This window comes from Geotrypetes seraphini, chromosome 1 (assembly GCF_902459505.1).
Source record: "Geotrypetes seraphini chromosome 1, aGeoSer1.1, whole genome shotgun sequence".
Lineage (NCBI taxonomy): Eukaryota > Metazoa > Chordata > Amphibia > Gymnophiona > Dermophiidae > Geotrypetes > Geotrypetes seraphini.
Window position 1 is genome coordinate 210118546 of NC_047084.1, and position 18611 is coordinate 210137156.

Consider the following 18611-nt stretch of genomic DNA (forward strand, 5'->3'; position numbering starts at 1 on the left):
GGTACCTTTTTTAATCCCAGGCTACATCCTGATGTCTTCCGGCAGTGGCTGAGTGGCGCGCAAAGTAGGCACGAGATTTATTTGTGCCTGCCTTGTCCTGCGCTGCTTCCTGAATGGCTGCTGTCAGTTCTTGCAGGACTCATTCAGCTGAAGCAGTGGAACTTCCTCATACTCCAAACTCCACCAGCTCAAATGGAACTTGAAGATACGGTATTATAATTTTTGCTGAATGACACATCTTTAGTAGGTTCCTTTTTGCCTCCCTTCCAAATGATGCTACAGACAGTTCACAGCATTATTTACGGTAGTAATTTTTAGTAACAAAATCCTGCTCCCAGGAGGTTACAAACATTATTGCTGTACATGACTTTGCAGACTGCTACTACCCAAAAATCTCACTTACAGCAAAAGCCTTCAGGAACTTACTGACCTGAGCTAAAGCATCACCGCCCTCACAATGACCTTTCCTTTCCCCACCCCCAGGGCCCCATTGATAGGGAGAGTGTAGCACCTCCTTACCTTGCCCACCTCAGCATTGCCCATGCTGATCATTTTAATATGCAGGGACTTGCAAGCCTCCTTCCGCTTCTGAAGGTTGGTCTCCATGGTGATAGCCACTGACTCTCTACTATCCCTGTGGACGGAGGAGCATCACCAGCGCTCCTGCATGCCACACAGTGGAGGCCAGTGGAGCGGGGCGGGGCTTGGCGCCTCACTTCCAAACCCCATTCTGGAATGTGATGAGATAAAAAATACATGCAGGTCTCCATTCAGTACCATACCCGCGGATGGAGGAGCATCACCAGTGCTCCTGCATGCCAAACAGTTAGTGGAGGCTGGTGGAGCAGAGCAGGGTGGGGTTTGGCACCTCACTTCCAAACCCCATTCTGAAACGCGATGAGATCATAAACACGCAGTTCTTCATTTGGCTTGAGGAGACTTACCTCCCCTCTATCCCTCGCAGGAGTTCAAATTTTGCTTAAAAGGCCATGGGTGGGGTTGGCTTGCTTACATCCAATAAGGTTTCAGGATGGATAGGAAGTGGGAGGAAGTTTCTAAGTAGCAGCCATTCAGGGAGGGAAGGCTCCTGCCGATACAGTGCTGGACCGCAGGGATTAAAAAAAAGATATGGGAGGGGGTTGGTGTATTCGCTTCATAAGACACACCCTTATTTCCACCCACTTTTTTGGGGGAAAAAGTGTGCCTTATGGAGCAAAAAATATGGTATATATTGAAGGAACTAAGGCCAGTACTGGGCAGACTTGCACAGTCTGTGTCCTGTATATAGCCATTCAGTTGAGGTTGGTGTGAGGAGGGCTTCAGTGGTGAGATGGTTTGGAGTGGGCTTTGACAGAGACTCCAGTAGATGGAACCTAAGCACACTGCCAGGCAGAGCTCTGGGTTTCTGGCCCAGAAATATCTAAGAAAAAGGACCATTTCAATTAAATTATTAATTTATAGAGCATAGATGGGCAGACTGGATGGACCATTCGGGTCTTTATCTGCCATAATTTACTATGTTATTATGTGAAAAAATGACATTAACAATCCCACATTAATTCCCCTCCTCTAAGGAGCTCTTTCCCTCACCCCCTTCATCAGCAGCCAGGCACAAAGATTAACGGCCATCAGCAATAAACAGCACTGCTTCAATACTTTCCTCGATTATCCCTGTCCCAGATTATTCAGCAATCCAGGTTCCATCACAACTCAGCCCTTGTCCACTAACCCTTCTCTTTGGGCTTTATCACCTCTGCTACTTTAACTATAGCTGCTACTAATTTACCATGTTGTGGCATGCTTTTCTACCAGAACCACCAGCTCTGCATTCTTCTTTTTTCTTCCTGTTGGGAGACTACTTGATACAGGCCACAAACCACCACTGCAGTGCGATTATGCTTCCTCCTAGAAAATGCAGCATTCAGCACCACTGTTCAAGCTGGGCCTATCCAGGCCTTGACCAATTCTAGTACCCAGTCTTCTTGGCCTCAGACATCCATTGTATCCCTGCAAGTTGCAAACTATTACTGGCTTTTACTAAACCGTGTTAGAGGTTTCTAACCCGTGCCGGCAAGGTAAATGCTCTGATGCTCATAGAATTCCTATGCGTGCGTATTGGAGCATTTACCTCACTGGCCCATGGTAGAAATCTCGAATGTGGTTTAGTAAAAGGAGCCCTATATCTTTATTATAATATAGTTCTCTGTGCCTGTAATCCTACGTCCCCCTCCAACTACCGCCCTATCTCCCTCCTCCCCTTCCTAGCCAAACTACTCGAACGTGCTGTTTACCGCCATTGCTTTTCTTCTCATAATATTCTTGACCCACTTCAATCGGGCTTTATCCCTCTCCACTCTACAGAAACTGCTCATGTTCTATCCTCATTCTTCTCGATCTGTCTGCTGCCTTTGACACTGTTGATCACCGCCTCCTATTCGACACGTTATCCTCACTGGGATTCCGGGGTTCTGCTCTCTCCTGATTTTCTTCCTATCTCTCTTGTCGTACCTTCAGCGTATGTTACAGTGGATCCTCCTCCGCCGCCGTCCTGCTGTCTATTGGCGTACCCCAAGGCTCTGTCCTGGGCCCTCTCCTCTTCTCCCTATATATCCTCTCTCTTGGTACGCTGATCTCCTCTCATGGTTTTCAATATCACCTCTATGCTGATGACTCCCAGATCTACCTCTCCATGGCGGATATCTCTGCAGGAGTTCATGCTCGAACTTCAGCCTGCCTGTCTGACATTGCTGCTTGGATGTCTTGCCGCCACCTCAAACTGAATATGGCTAAAACTGAACTCCTTATCTTTCCCCCCAAACCCGCCTGCCCCCTCTCGCTGTTCTCTATCTCTGTGGATAACGCTATCCTCCTCCCTGTCTCATCGGCTCGCAACCTTGGAGTGATCTTTGACTCCTCTCTTTCCTTCTCTGCTCAGATCCAACAGACTGCCAAATCCTGTCGCGTCCTCCTCTATAACATTACCAAAATCCGTCCTCTTCTCTCTGAACACACATCCAAAACCCTTGTCCACGCTCTCATCACCTTGTGCTTAGACTACTGCAATGTACTTCTCTCGGGCCTCCCGCTTGCCTGTCTCTCGCCTCTTCAATCCTTTCAAAATGCTGCTGTGCGACTCATATTCCGTGAGAGCCGCTATTCTCACATTACCCCTCTCCTCAAGTCACTTCATTGGCTCCCCATCCATTTCCGAATACAGTTTAAACTCCTCTTGCTGACCTACAAGTGCGTTCGCTCTGAAGCCCCCCGATATCTCTCCTCATTCATCTCTCCCTATGCCCCCTTCCCTCCATGATCACTGCTCATCGGGCAAGCCCCTCTTTTCTGTACCCTCTTCCACTGCCAACTCCAGACTCTGTCCTTTCTTTCTTGCGGTGCCGTATGCCTGGTACAGGTTGCCTGAATCAATACATTGTGCTCCGTCCCTGGCAGTGTTGATATCCAAGCTAAAGGCCCACTTTTTTGAAACTTCTTTCAACTCTTAATTCCCCCTCACTGCTGTCAGATACCTACTATATATAATCTCCTCAACCCTGCTGCTGTTAGATACCTATACCCACTATAACCTCCCCAACCCTGAAATGTCCTGTCTAAATTAGATTGTAAGCTCTTCTGAGCAGGGACTGTCTATTGTATGTTAAAATGTACAGCGCTGTGCACGCCTTTCAGCGCTATAGAAATAATAAATAGTAGTAGCACTTCCACCACCACAGCTGGACCATACAAGTCATCATGACTACACTGTCATCAGGCCCATTACTTTTCCTGTTCTCATGACCCCAATAAGAAGCCCTTGTAATAAATGTATTTTTTTAGTCACAATTTATGAAGAAAGAGCATTACATGTTGTTTTGTCCTGCCAAACTGAATAGGAAAATCATTGATTTTAAATAGAGAAGTGTCCAAAAATTAAGTGATATACTGTATATTTTCTTGCTCTCATTACAAAAAAGGTGGAATTTAATTTACAAAAAGGTGGAATTTAATTTTAATTTACTTGAGAAATGATTTTAGCTTGTAGTCTTGGTTACCTTTGCACAAGCATGTTTTTATGGGTTTTTTAAAATATCTTTATTAAATTTTCAGATCTTACAAAAGTGCATCATAACATAACATGTCATAACCATAACAATTAAGCACTTATAAACATTCATAATCTGTTTATCAATACCCAGAAATACCCCCTCCCTTCCCAACCATCAGAGAAAAGAACAAGGAATCATATAAAGAAATACCCACCCTCCCATCCCTGGATATGCAAGTACTATATCAGCAAAAATAAAACTACAACAATTCTACAAAAGACGCCAATGGACCCCAGACTAATTTGAATATTTTTGTGTTTCCTGACAAATCAGCATTCATTTATACACTAAACATAGATTTGCCCACCAGAAAGTACTATGAAGTACTATGAATAAATCCAGATCCCACACCAAACCAATCCATTGCTTGGTACATAAAGGTCCATTCTACACGATCAAAGGCCTTCTCTGCATGTTTGAGTTTTCATTAACTTCTTCATCAGTCCCAATCTAGACTTCTTTCTTCACACTCCAGGTATTATCATGATTTAAGGAGAGAGATGTAAAAGGCAGATTTCAAGATGGTGCAGAAAGGCAAGAAGAAACATCAGTATTCTAGACCTGCTAATCATCACTAGTAGATCCTTACAAAACATCACTGGCAGGTGTTAAAAAAAAATTAGATAACAGATTAGTATGTGCAAAGCTCTGAGTTAGAACTAAAGAGGCATTAACCAATATATTTAGTCCATAGTGAAAATTTAGATGAAAAACATTACATCCATTCTATTACCTTCTTAATTACTGTAATATTGAGTTCTGATTTTATTCAAAATTCTAAATAACAGCATTAAACTAGAAACATTAAAAACACCAAACACAGATCTTCAGTACTATCTACTAACAACATTTTGTATGGAAAAAGTGGAGTTTTCTTTCAGATGGTCAGAAACAAAACATCCTTAATTATTTATAATAAAAAAAATCAGGCTGGTTCTGCTCTTTTTTTCCGCTAATTACATACTGAAATTAATTTTGCACAGCTTGCAGGAATAATGCACATCCTTATTAAAAGTCTATTTCCATTCTGGGGGTAGGGGGGATATGGAACTCCTAAATTAATATGTTGTCATGTCTGAAGCTTGTATTTTCAATACTGCTGCAGAGATTTTAGCCATTAGTTTGCCAGATACAGTTTTAGATAAACTGAACTAGATTTTAGTAGATTCTCAGTTCAAGATTATTTAAATGAAATATGAAAGTATGGCAAAAAAAAAAAAAAAGTGGTTATTTAATTACATTCAGGCTTCATTTAAGTTACAGCCTAATCTTTCTTTTTGTCAAATTTATTTTTATTGATAGTTTCAGTTTTACAATTTAAGCATTAACTTTTCTTCTTTGTAAGCTCATAATAGATATGGCAATTTGTACTAGGGAAGGGGTAAAACGTGGACCTGACAGACCTCACGGATCTAAACCCGTACGGCCTTAAAAATCTGAGGTCTGTGTCGGTCCGAGTCCGTGGCGCTTGTAGTTTTTGTCGCTGACAGACCTTGATGAGATTTTAGCGCTGACGGATCCGTCTCAGTATAGGGAGGGAAAAGTGTTAGGATCCGTCAGCGCTAAAAATCTCTTCGAGGTCTGTCAGAGCCAGAGACTAGTGCTGGAGTTTGGAGACTTCTTTTCCATAACGCACGTCCAAAACCTATGTCCCCGCTCTCTTGGCTTCTGCTCTGCCGCTCCAGCACTAGTCTCTGGCTCTGACAGACCTCGAAGAGATTTTAGCGCTGACGGATCCTAACACTTTTCCCTCCCTATGCTGAGACGGATCCGTCAGCGCTAAAATCTCATCAAGGTCTGTCAGCGACAGAAACTACAAGCGCCACGGACACGGACCGACACGGACCTCAGATTTTTAAGGCCATACGGGTTTAGATCCGCGAGGTCCGTCAGGTCCATGAGGTCCGCATTTTACCCCGAGGTCCATCAGGTCCGTGAGGTCCGCGTTTTACCCCTTCCCTCTACACTACTAGTTGGTTTTAAGTGTTGCAGAAAATATTTACCCAGGAAAAGGCATATTTAGGCGTTTTGGCATTCTGGCTTTAAGGTGATGTAAAATCAAAACTCTTCTGGAAAGGTGTTTTTTTTTTTGGTTTTTTTTTTGGGGGGGGGGGGTTCTAAGATTAACATGTTAAGCTATTTGTTCCAACTTCCACCCATTTTTGCTCAGATGAGACCATTTCTAAAAAGTCAGAGTCAATGAAAACTCTGTTTGTAACACAAAAGTTGAGTAAAGAATGATGACTGAAATGGTCTTTTCAGTTTCTCATGTACAGGTGCGTTTCTCATTCCTTTGCCCAGCTTTGCTCAGGCAAAACTGTAACTGGGTACGAAACCGGCAGCCGGAAAAAAAAAAATCAATTGGTGCCCTTCCCACATTTCACTTCTCCCCGGTGCAGCAGGAGATAATGATAAGTAATGGAAATATCAAGATATTGGAAACAATTTGATATTTCGCTTCAGAAATCATAAATAACTACATTATATCTTTGTGATGGATACGTTGTCACACAGTAATGAAATCGTCCTGTTTTTGTTGCTGTTCCCGCGAGAGATCCCTCTCTGATTTATTCCACTTTTCCAGAAATGTGCAGGTTTTCACCGGTCTGGAATAGCACTATTTGGGGGTGGGGGGGGGGGGGCGCAAAGAAGAGACTACATTTATGCTACTTGTCAGTCGACCTACTTCTGCAAAACCTTCCAAGCTTCTAGAGATTGTCACGGGGCCACATTTGGTAAAACGCGGACCTGACGGATCTAATCCCCGGCACGGCCTTAAAACTCTGAGGTCCGTGTCTCAGCATAGGGAGGGTAAAGTATTAGGATCCGTCAGCGCTAAAATCTCCTCGAGGTCTGTCAGAGCCAGAGACTAGTGCTGGAGTTTGGAGACTTCTTTTCCATAACTGCACGTCCGAAACCTACGTCCCCGCTCTCTTGGCTTCTGCTTTGCCGCTCCAGCACTGTAGTCTCTGGCTCTGACAGACCTCGAGGAGATTTTAGCGCTGACGGATCCTAATACTTTACCCTCCCTATGCTGAGACGGATCTGTCAGCGCTAAAATCCCATCGAGGTCTGTCAGAGCCAGAGACTACAAGTGGCACCGACACGGACCTCAGATTTTTAAGGCCGTGCGGGGATTAGATCCGCCAGGTCCGTGTTTTACCCCTTCCCGGATCTATCTCCATCCCCGCCCCGCCCCGCCAGTTCTGGCCTGTTCCTGCCCCCGTCGCCGCGAGCTTTGGCCTCAGCTGCAGCACAAGCCTCAAACAGGGACGAGGACCCTAGGGGCCAACTTTTCAAGATGATTGGAGGGGGGGGGGCAACGCAAGTGAATGCTCTTTGGTCAAAATAAAGGAGTTTGGGTCAATATTAGGGGGGTGTTCAAGCACCCACAGAGCGGGCAACAACGACGGGTGCAGATTCGTTCCCGAGTCATTCTCGGACGGTGTAATTGAGGCGCCTCAGGAAAGTTGGCTTTGCACTCCTTCCCTCGTGTCTCGTGTGTTTTGATAAATACCACAGGGTGTCCGAGTGACAACTCGCTTCTTTCATCAGAAAGTGCAACAAGACTCCGTTAGGAGAGGGGGGAGGGGGGGGGGAAATCTGATCACCTCATTTCAGTCGTGCTCACTTCTTGAAAGCTAGACTCCCACCCCGGTATCCACCCTCCTCACGCAGCCCGGCCCCACGTGCTGCCGGCACCTTAAAAGTTGAGGAAAGCTAAGCCAGAGCTGCAAAGTGAAGGCGGGAAGCAAGAAGAGAGCCCGCCCGCCAAGAAAGAGCCTGCGAGAGATGCCGACTCCCGACGCTTGCCAGAGAGCAGCTCCGCCCTCCCCGTCAGCCACCGGCCACAGAAACAGGAGCGTCCTGAGGAAGTTGCCCCAGGGCAGCGTGCTGGGCAGCCTGATGCTCCTTCTCCTCTTAGCCTCCTGCATGTGTGCTTGCAAAGGTAAGGAGAGAAACCGTCAGTTTACGTTTCCTTCCTCCCACTGTTTGCCTGCAAGATCGGGTTCATTCGCCTCAACTTCTTGCTTTGCTCTGCTTCATAATGCTGCGGTGCTTTGATTTTCTATTTAAACCTAGCTTTTCTCTAACATATATCATCTCTTCTCCTGTTTACTTCCCCTCTTTTTATATACTTTGCAATTCCTTCTCCTCTTTTCCTATATTTTTAAGCTTTGTAAACCGTGTCGAGCTCCACTTCCGTGGAGATGATGCGGTATACAAACTTAAGGCTTAGTTTAGTTTAGTTTAAACCAATACTATTTGCTTCTTTTTCTGTCTGAGGTGCAGGTGTAGAGATCGGGGAACTAAGGGCACTAGCATTTTTAGCGCACGCAAGATATTACCACGCGCTACACCGTGCACTACGCGGCTAGAACTAACGTCAGCTCAATACTGGCATTAGCGTCTAGTGTGCGGGGCAATGTAGCGTGTGCTATTCCGCACGTTAATGCCCGAACGCAGCTTTGTAAATGGAGCCCTAAGTTTAACTTCTTTTTTTTTTATTATTCTTTATTTAATAATTTTTTATTCTAATACAGCAATCTCACTAAATCATATAATCAACATTAAATGTGATTCACAATCTTAATAAACTAATAATAATAATGCAAGTTATCCATCCTACTATGAAAGAAATCCTACTTCACTGCATCACATCATCATCGTTTGAGTATGATTCACAATCTTAATATATTAATAGCATTAATGCAACTTATTTATCTATTATTATAACAAATCTATCCCCTACCTCCCCGGAGGCCTGGATCCCCATCTAATAGAATAAGACAATATATTATTTTATTAGACTTCTTTTTCTGTTTGGATATAACTTTCCCATATATCATTAAACTTTGCCCATTGATTTGTTAACAGGGCCGATAATCTGTATTTCTCACAGACTGTTCCCAGACGTTCCCTCATATCTCTTAATGTAGGTACATCTTGCATACGCCATTGCTGAGCCAATGTCAGTCTAGCAGCTATAAATGCCAAATCCACAAGTTTAGATTGAGAAGATGTTAGACCTTCTATTTTTAATCCCAATAATGCACTTTCGGCATTCAAATTAAGTGGAGTTTGAATTAATCTGCTCACATAACCAAATACATGTTCCCGAAACCTCTGTACCCTCTGACATTCCCACCACATATGAAAGAATGTACCTCTTCTACCACATCCTTTCCAGCAAGTAGCATCACTCTGCTTAGAACATTTGCTAATTAAAACCCCTAACTTTAACTTTCTATTGGAACCCAATGACTTGTTCTTGCTGCCTGAATATTTTAGTTTGATTAATCTGCAAGTCGCAGAATCCATTTGCTCAAGGAAAAAACAAAGAAAAAAAAAAGAAAGATCTGTAACTGCCTACATTGTATATGCTCTTCATGTTGTTAAAGGCAGGGTAGCTTTGTTTTTTTTTTATAAGGCAGCCCCCTTTTTGCCTCAATAGAGCTTAAAGGCTTGCACAATTAAGTTGAATAAATGTAATGTCCTATTTTTATAACAAATAAACTTTCTACATAAACGTTTATATGTGAAGTCCTGTCCATTCAAGTTTTTTCAGGGTATATTAGAGTGCAAGCGAGGACTTTGAAGGAATATTGAAACACCACCCCCTCCCCAGATCCACACACTATCCATAAGTGCACATTTCAAAAACAGACACCTTTAATTTTGAGTGGTGTCTTGTTCAGTTGTAAGACTAGAAGTAGAAAAAAGTTGTGCACATGGTGATGACCTGCTGTAGGCTTTGAAATTTTAGAAGACTGTGCCTTAAGTCTTACTATGAAAAGAGAAAACCATCTTATATTGTAAATAATAGGAAAAAAAAAAAAAAGAGGAAACATTATGAGGGTTGTCATACCACCAGGACCTTGAGGTGGAGCCCCAGGCTGCGTTAGAGATTTTTAACACAAGCTGGCATGGTAAACGTTCTGACACTCATAGACCCTCCCCCTTTTACAAAACTGTAGTGTGTTTTTTTTAGCACCAGCCACGGTGGTAACAGCTCCATTGCTCATAGGAATTCTATGAGCGTCAGAGCTGTCATCGCTGCAGCCAGCGCTATAAACTGCGCTACAGTTTTGTAAAAGGGGGTGAGAATTCCTATGAGCACTGGAGCACTTACCTCAATGGCCCGTGCAAAATAACCTCTAACACAGCTTGATAAAAGGGGTGTGTGTGTGTGTGTAAAATATACCCATCTTCTGGTCATTTTGTAATGGAAAATTGTGACAATAACTCCATTAAAGTCAAAGAAAAGCAATCTTATGTGAACCATTTTGAATGTTTGTAAGATAATATGTACAGCATTTATATAAATAAAATAAATAATATTATTAATCCTGTACTCTTCAATAATAATACCCATTATCACTTTAGCAGTGCTGGCATTCTTGCAGCAGATTTTAAATATTATTCTACTGATACTATTTCATAAAATGAGACTTCAGTTGCTTTCAGAATGAATGCCTATTTTATGCCTTCCAAAACATATTCACCCAGAATCTGTCTTGTCTTCAGCCAAGGACAGAAGATGGAATAGTAAGTCTGTAATGCCAGATGCTGATGTCTGACACTGGGGGCTCCTTTTACAAAGGTGCGCTAGCGGTTTTAGCGCACCGCTAAAATGCCGCACGCACTAGCCGCTACTGCCTCCTTTTAATCCCGTGCGTGCACTAAAAACGCTAGCGTGCCTTTGTAAAAAGGATCCCTGGGTTTTACTAAGCTATGGTAGAGGTTTCTACCATGGAACGGAATGTTAAATGCTCCAGTGCTGCTCCAACACTCATAGAATTCCTAGAAATCTCTACTGTGGCTTAGTAAAAGGAGCCCTAAGTTTTTAAGGTTTTGGTTTAACTGTCAGGTAATTGTAAAACATAAAAATAATGAGAGTAACTGTGTTTGACTAGTATGACTTTATTGGTTGGTTTACATTTCTGTAATGATACTAAGGGCTCCTTTTAGACTTAGACTTTTTTTGAAAATGCCCTTGACAGGTATAAATCCTGTTTTAAATAGTGTCTAACTCTCTTTTCCAACCTCTTCCTTTCTATGATTAAAAGAATGCCTGGAGATAACCACTTCATGAATTGTTTACCCAAAGGAAAAATAGGTGGATAGGCAATAACATACACAGATTTCCATTTTCAGAACTAGACACATTAAGAGCAATATTCAGCCCATGGTGGTCAGTATTTTTTAAAGCAATGATATCTGTGGGGCAAATTAGCCCCAGATATTTAGTGATGGTCTATGTCTGGGCAGCAGCAATAAATATTTGGTGCTCATTTAAGCAGGCCAGTCCACTTATACAAGTTCCAGTTTTTTTTCTGATCTCCCCTCTCACCTACCTTCAATGAATTTCATATCCCCTCCCATCTCTCAACCCCCAATTTAGGATAATCCCTACCGGCCTCCCTGAAGTCCCTGAAAGGTTGTGGCCGCCATTTTGTTATGGCAGCTGCTAAAATCAGGAGTGATTGGAGTTCACTTCTGCCCCCATCACCCCACTGAATCACCAGAGACTTCAAATAGATCTGGCAGCCCTATCCAGAGTTGGGGATGGGAGGGATTATGGACCCTGCAGGGGTGTGGCAGATCTTGTTTCATCAGGAGCAAGTTTGAAAGGGGGCTATGGACCTCATTGTGTGTGTGGGAGGGGGGAAATTATAGGGAAGAGTCGTTTTTTAATATGGATCATGCCGATATTCAATGCCAGGGCCCTCATAGTTATATTTGTTTAGGAAATATCTGGTTTTATTTTTATATTATCTCAATTTGTGGTGGTGGTTTTTAAAATCAGTTTCTTAATATTTCATCTTGCTCTGGACCTTGGTTGGGGAAATTGCTGGCACCTGCATAACTGTCAGCTCTTACCCAGTGCTACCCCTGGCATAGATGTAGTTAGGGAGAAGTTTTTTGCAGTTATATTAATGTCCGGCTCATATTTCTGAGGATGAAGGAAGGATGATTGATTGATTTCTGTCTTTCCTATTTAAGCAGGTAAGATTACAGAGCTCTCTAGCTATTTAGTATAATAAAAAGCCAGTTTCTCTTTGGCAGCAATTAACAGTGGAGTGTTAATTGTACAGACAGTGCTTGGTGGGAGTCTGAGTCCTTTTGCTTCCTGGAGAAATAACTCTAAACATTTTGGACTGTAAGTGTGCCTTGGCTTACTACATACAAAGGACTAAGCCACCCAGGACTTCACCTCAACTGTTCATCTCTTTTGATCCTAACAGATTGGGCTGGCCTGTAATGAAGAGAACTATTTCCACTTTATTAGTGGCCTGTATTTACTTCTGCAATGCTCAGGCTGGGCTGTAGCTCAACAGACATCTTACAGCACACAAGGTCCGAGCTATGGCAGCATCAGTAGCTTTCCATTGATGAAATTTGCAAAGCAGCTACTTGGTCCTCAATTCACACATTCATATCTACCGTATTTTCACATAGATAACGCGCACCCATGTAAAATGCGCACACGGGTATAGCGCGCAAAAAACACATATTTATGTACATAAATTTTTATATACCGCGCACACCCGTATACCGCGCATGCTGCCCGACTCTCCTTTCGCCCGCCCCGACTCTCCTCTGGAGACCCCGACTCTGTTTTCGCCCGCCCCGACTCTCCTTTCCTCCTTGAAGTCCTGTCCCTACCCTGAAAGCCTGATGCCCCCCCGATGTCGATTCCCCCCCCCCCCCCGCAGGACCGCTCGCACCCCCACCCCGAAGGAGCGCTCGCACTCCCACCCCGAAGGACCGCTTGTACCCCCACCCAAAGAACCACTCGCACCCCCACAGCCTCACCCCCCTCCCCCATGGAGAAGCTGTCTACCTTGTTTCCGGATGCCAGCGAGCCCAGCTGTTTTCTCTGCCGGCAGTCCCACCCCTTCTCTGAGCCCTGCTGCGCTGCTTTTTCTTCCGGCGGTCCCACCCTTTCTCTGACATCAGAGAAAGGGCGGGACCGCCTGAAGAGGAAGCAGCGCAGCACAGGGCTCTGAGAAGGGGCAGGACCACCGGCAGAGGAAGCAGCTGGGCTGGCATCCGGAAACAAGGTAGACAGCTTCTCCATGGGGGAGGAGGGGAGGCTGTGGGGGTGCGAGCGGTCCTTCGGGTGGGGGTGCGAGCGGTCCTTCGGGGTGGGAGTGCAAGCGCTTCTTCCGGGTGATGAATCGGGCGTCGGGGGGGGGGAAAACTATGTACAAAAAATTTTGTACAACGCGCTCACGCGTATAACGCGCAAGGGTATGCGCGGTTTGTAAAAACCACGTATAACGTGCGCGTTATATGCGAGAAAATACGGTAACTACTGTCTAGAATCCTATTCCAGACAAGATGGTCATTTTGGCCAAGCAATATTACATAATTTATTTTCTTCTTAATGGCCAACCTTCCCTCCATCCTATTTCAGTAAGCTAGGGAGTCCCACATGTGAGAATATGCTGCCTGCTTGTCCAAGGATAAAACACAGTTGCTTACAGCAGGCAGATATTCTCACATCCCTCCTACCTCCCCTAGTTGACTTCTTAGCTTGCTTATGGAACTGAGGTACTGCGAGCCAATGTCGGGCAGGAAGGCATTCGCACATGCACAATGTGGGCAGTCACAAAGTTTCTAATAACTTAAAGTGACAATGCACTTTTCCCACTGTCCATACTGGGCTCCGTGGATATCACCCACATGTGAGAATATGTGCCTGCTTTCACTGGATAACACTTGTTACAGTAAGTAACTGTGCTTTTCTGCTGGGCTGAGTTCCACATTGCTAGCTATATGCTGTAGTGTCTCTAAATGATTCTATTGTACTTTCGCAACTCTCAATTGTATTGGACAGCTAGTGATATTATAGAGCTACTTCATTGTAAATAATAACCTAATGGTTTACGCAACCAGTTGAGAGTAAGCACAGAGATCCAGAAATTACTGGTTCAACTCCCATTGCAGCTTGACAATGGTACAAACAAGCCATATTCTGCTACACCATCTGGCTCACAGCCAGTGTTTGACACTCTCAGATGGAAAATGGCTCTGACTTAGAAGTTGAATCAGCTTCCAATGTCTAAGTCACGTTTAACAAAGCTTCCTTTTAGAAGTAAACTTCTGTTTGGAGAAGATCTAGAGAGGTTGGTTAAAGATGTAGGGGACTCTTAAGTCTCAGGATAATAGGGGACAACCTATTTTTAGAGGACCTTCCTTAGATGTTCCAAAGGTGGAGCATTTTCATCCTATATCTAATCTGATGTTTATGGCTAAGGTTTTGGAAAAACCTTCAGCAATTGGAAGATTTTGTCATTTCTCATAGTTTGGATGATTTTCAGTTTGGATTCCGTAAGGGTCACAATACTGAGTTGCTTTTGTTATCACTTTGTGAAGAAATTTGGAAAGGTTTTGATAAAGGCAAACATTATCTGTTAGTGTCCATTGATGTTGCTTTGACGCTTGGTACTTTCTTTCCCCTTCCCTAATCACATTTGATACAGTAAGCCATTCATTCCTTTTAGTGTTTGCATACGGTGGGGCTTTCTGGAACTGTGCTTAAATAGTTCAGTTCATTTCTTGCAAACAGGAATTTTTGTGTGACTGATGGGCATGTGCAATCTCAGTTCTTTATGCTGAATTGTGGGGTACCGCAAGGTTCTGTCTTGTCTGCACTGTTGTTCAACCTGTTTATGGCACCGATTGGTAAAATATTTCTGGATTTAGGAGTGCAGTATTGTTGTGAAAGATCACTTTGGTCAGCCACAAAACTCAGAGACTTGATGAAACACAAGTGTTTTATTCAGCATATGCGGACTCCTGAGCCCCAAGTTGGCAGCTTCAGAAGTGCCGAAAACAGGAAATTACAGTGACATTTATACATTTTCTGGCTAGACAACTGGATGCTAGATACAACTTCTCATTTGTTACTTTTGCTACATTTTCTTAACAATCATTGGTCATAAGCACGCACTTATTATTGGTTCAGGGGTTAACCTTATAGTCCTATAGCAGGGGTCTCAAAGTCTCTCCTTGAGGGCCGCAATCCAGTCGGATTTTCAGGATTTCCCCAATGAATATGCATGAGATCTATGTGCATGCACTGCTTTCAATTCATATTCATTGGGGAAATCCTGAAAACCCGACTGGATTGCGGCCCTCAAGGAGGGACTTTGAGATCCCTGTCCTATATGGAACAGATCACTTATCTAAGCCCTGCAGTCTTTCTGTTACATGTCCAGGAGGGAGAAATCTAACATGGTTATCTCAGCATACACAGTAAGAAGCTAAAACACCCAAGCTACAACACCCAGTGTAGGCAGGCTAGAACATGAGATAAGTCAAGTCTGCAATTAAACATAATTGAGCATTTTTATTAAGGAGAAAACTTAGTTCAAGACTCAGGAAAACCAGTCCCAGACTCCTTCAGTTTCAAGTTTATTTAAAATTTCTTATAACCGCCTAATCAAGCCTTCTAGGCGGTGTACATAAAACGCCAAAACAATGTACCGATTAAAATACAATATGAACAAAGACAAACCAAGGGAAATGACAATTTATAAAGACATTGACGAACCGGAACAAAAGGGAAGAAGGGTTGGAACTACAATTGATAGAAAGAGAACATTCAAGGGAAAGAACAAAGGGAGGGGGAACTGAAGGTAGAAACCTTTCCTGAATCTAAGTCGTCCTTAGAAGGACGGTTTAAGTTTCAAAAGCATCAAGGAATAAAAATGTTACAGATGACCTGCAATTTCTATTTGAAGTACCTGATGATTATTCTCAGGGTTTTCAAGTATTGTCTTCTTATTTGGATGTCATAGTGGCTTGGATGTCAAGGAATGGGTTTGATTAAATATATAAAAAACAAAAATTATGTGGTCATCATTTGCTGGGAATTTTGGTGCGCCTCTGAACTTTGATTATGATGGAGTTTCAGTTCCAATACAACAAGAGATCAAAAGTTTGGGGTGTTGTTAGACTCTTCCCTATCCTTTTGGGGACATTTTGCTTCGCTGGTCAGGATGGTCTTTTTTAAGATCCACCAGGTGCTGAGACTCCATAAGTTGCTCTCCCCAGAATATTTTCGGCAAGTTATTCAGTGTTTTGTGTTGCCTCATTTGGATTATTGTAATGCACTTTTTTGTGGTCTTCCTAAAAAAGCATTACAAGCATGGAAGATTGTGCAAAATGCTGCAGCTAAGGTGATAGGTAGTATTCCCCCTACTGAACATATAACTCCTTTGTTAGTTAAGTTGCAATGGCTTCCAGTTTTATGAAGAGTTCAGTTTAAAATCTTAGTGTTGGTATTTAAAGCCATCTAGCAGATGCTGTCTAAAGTAGTGGGTTCTTTAATTATACTATATATTCCTTCCCACACTTTGCGGTCAGTGTCTCAGCATCTATTGGAAATGCCTCCCTTGTGCTTATTGCAAAAGCCACAATTTGCTCTAGAGTATTTAGTGTTATGGGCCCATGGATGTGGAATGCTTTTCCAGATGTGATACATTAAATTCCTTTTTTTTTTTTCTTTCCATAAAGCTCTGAAAGTTTTGGGTTTTTTTCAGGAGGTTTTTGGTAATTTATGAAAGGTCAAATATATTTGCTGTATTTTATTGATAACTTTTGGATGTGTACGGTAATTTTAATGTGTGTAGTTGTCCGTTTTAATTCATTTGCATGTATATTGTAACCTTCATAGATTTTTGTGATATGCGGAATATAAATATTTTAAATAAATAAAATTCCTCTAATTTCAGCAGCTCCTATTTGCTGGAACTCTCAAAACTCAAGTGGATTTTTTTTCAGCAAACGTTCTCTGGATCTGGGGAAGTTGCAGCTATTGAAAAAAAACATGCCATCTGATTAAGTAATATTGGAGAGTCTCAGGAATAAATCTAATGGAATCCAGGAGGAATGCTCGTCTACATAATCAGCCATTGGAAAACCCCCAATATGGAGGGTCTGGATGCTCTTCTACAACACTGGCAAACAGACCACCTATGTTTTTCCTTTGTGGCCAGTGTTAAGCAGATATCTTTGAATTGTCCATCTTCCAGGGATACTTGTAGCTCTTGATTGGCCAAAAAGTCTTAGGTACATAGATCTGATGTGCTTGAAGATGGTCTCTACTCATTTACAGAGGCTTTCTGATTCAGGGTCCAATTCCAATCCCTATCCATTTTGATCTCAGGGCTTGCTTCTTGAAAAGTCATGCCTATGGAAGAAAGGTTTCTTGACATAAGTCATTGTTTCTCTTCTGCAAGGTTGTAAAAAAAATCTGCTTCTATTACAGAAAGAAAACTTATTTCATCTAAAGTGTCATTGCCATAAATTGCCACAAATTCTAGGCTTTCTTGAAGAAGGGCTTAAGAAAGGTCTTTCCCTGAATTTCCTCAAAGTCCAAGTAGCAGCTCTAACTCGATTTTGTGGGGATTTTCTTTGGAAGCCCACTCAGAGGGGTATGTGAGGGCTGTAAATCACCTGAGTCCTCTGTCTAGACAGGTCTGCCTTAATGGAATCTTAAATCTTGTTCTTAAGGCCCTTAGAAAAACCTTTTTGAATCCCTATTTAAAGCTACCTTTTAAGGATCTTACTTTGCTATGTCTTTGGCCAGAAGAATTTCAGAACTTCAAGCCTTATCTTGTAGAGACTCCTTTCTGTGTTTTATTGAATCTGGGATGTCTATCCCTATGATCTTTTCCTTCTTTTACCTAAGGTGGGTTTTGTTTTTCATGGTACTTAAACTCTGTATTTACATTTATTTTCTGAAGGTGGAGGAGAAAGTGGGGAAAAACAAAAATGTCTTAAGTCCATGAGTGCTCTTTAGATGGAAGTTGGACAAGTACATGATCCATATATGTGACTGATCTGTATATTGTCAGAGAATGAAATGAGAATTTAAACAAAGAGGGAATCAAATGCTGCCAGCAACCAATTTTCAGTTTACTGTATTTTCAGAAACCGCATGTAGTAGCTATTGTGATAACAAGATTGACACCTCAGCCAAGTCAACTAAAACAGGTTGTTGAGTTCTGGTTTTGCGTCATTGCATTTCATGAAATTATAGTGTCAGTTTTTCCATCCACAAGCAGGATTGAGTCAGGCACACAAGGTGGTTACATTTTTACACATCACTGAAAAGGAATAGCTCTCCCAGAGATCATAACTTAGAATGATTTCACTTTACTGCATGCTGCAGTATCCTCCTCTGTTTTGTTTTGGGTTTTTTTGGAGGGAGGGGGTCCTGCTTCACTGAACACACACTAACAAAGCTCTTTAAATATTTATTGAATTTTCCATCACAAATTACAGTATACAAGATTAGGATTTAGGATAGTTATAGGTAAAAAAGAAAGGGGCCTGGAGATTAATTATAGCTCTGTGTAATGTTTACAATGGGAAGGAGTTTACCTCCTATAAGTCCTTGAAAAGCTGACTTGGGACTATGTTAGAGTGGGATGAAAGGAAATATATGTTTTGGATTATAAAACATCTATATCAGTGAAGCTACAGGAG

General features: G+C 42.6%; 1 protein-coding gene across 8 annotated transcripts in view; it reads left to right on the top strand.

The window, feature by feature from the left end:
• Positions 1-7308: 7308 nt before the first annotated feature.
• The window catches only part of NMU (neuromedin U), a 47736-nt gene continuing 36433 nt past the window's right edge, over positions 7309-18611 (top strand). For 2 of the 8 annotated variants that reach the window (XM_033945035.1, XM_033945085.1), the window contains exon 1: positions 7316-8052. In XM_033945035.1, coding sequence (XP_033800926.1) covers positions 7896-8052 — 157 coding nt within the window. In that variant the 5' untranslated portion in view covers positions 7316-7895. Of the gene's footprint in view, positions 8053-18611 lie in introns of all 8 variants that reach the window. The other 6 variants (XM_033945061.1, XM_033945052.1, XR_004539507.1 and 3 more) reach the window with 6 other exon arrangements.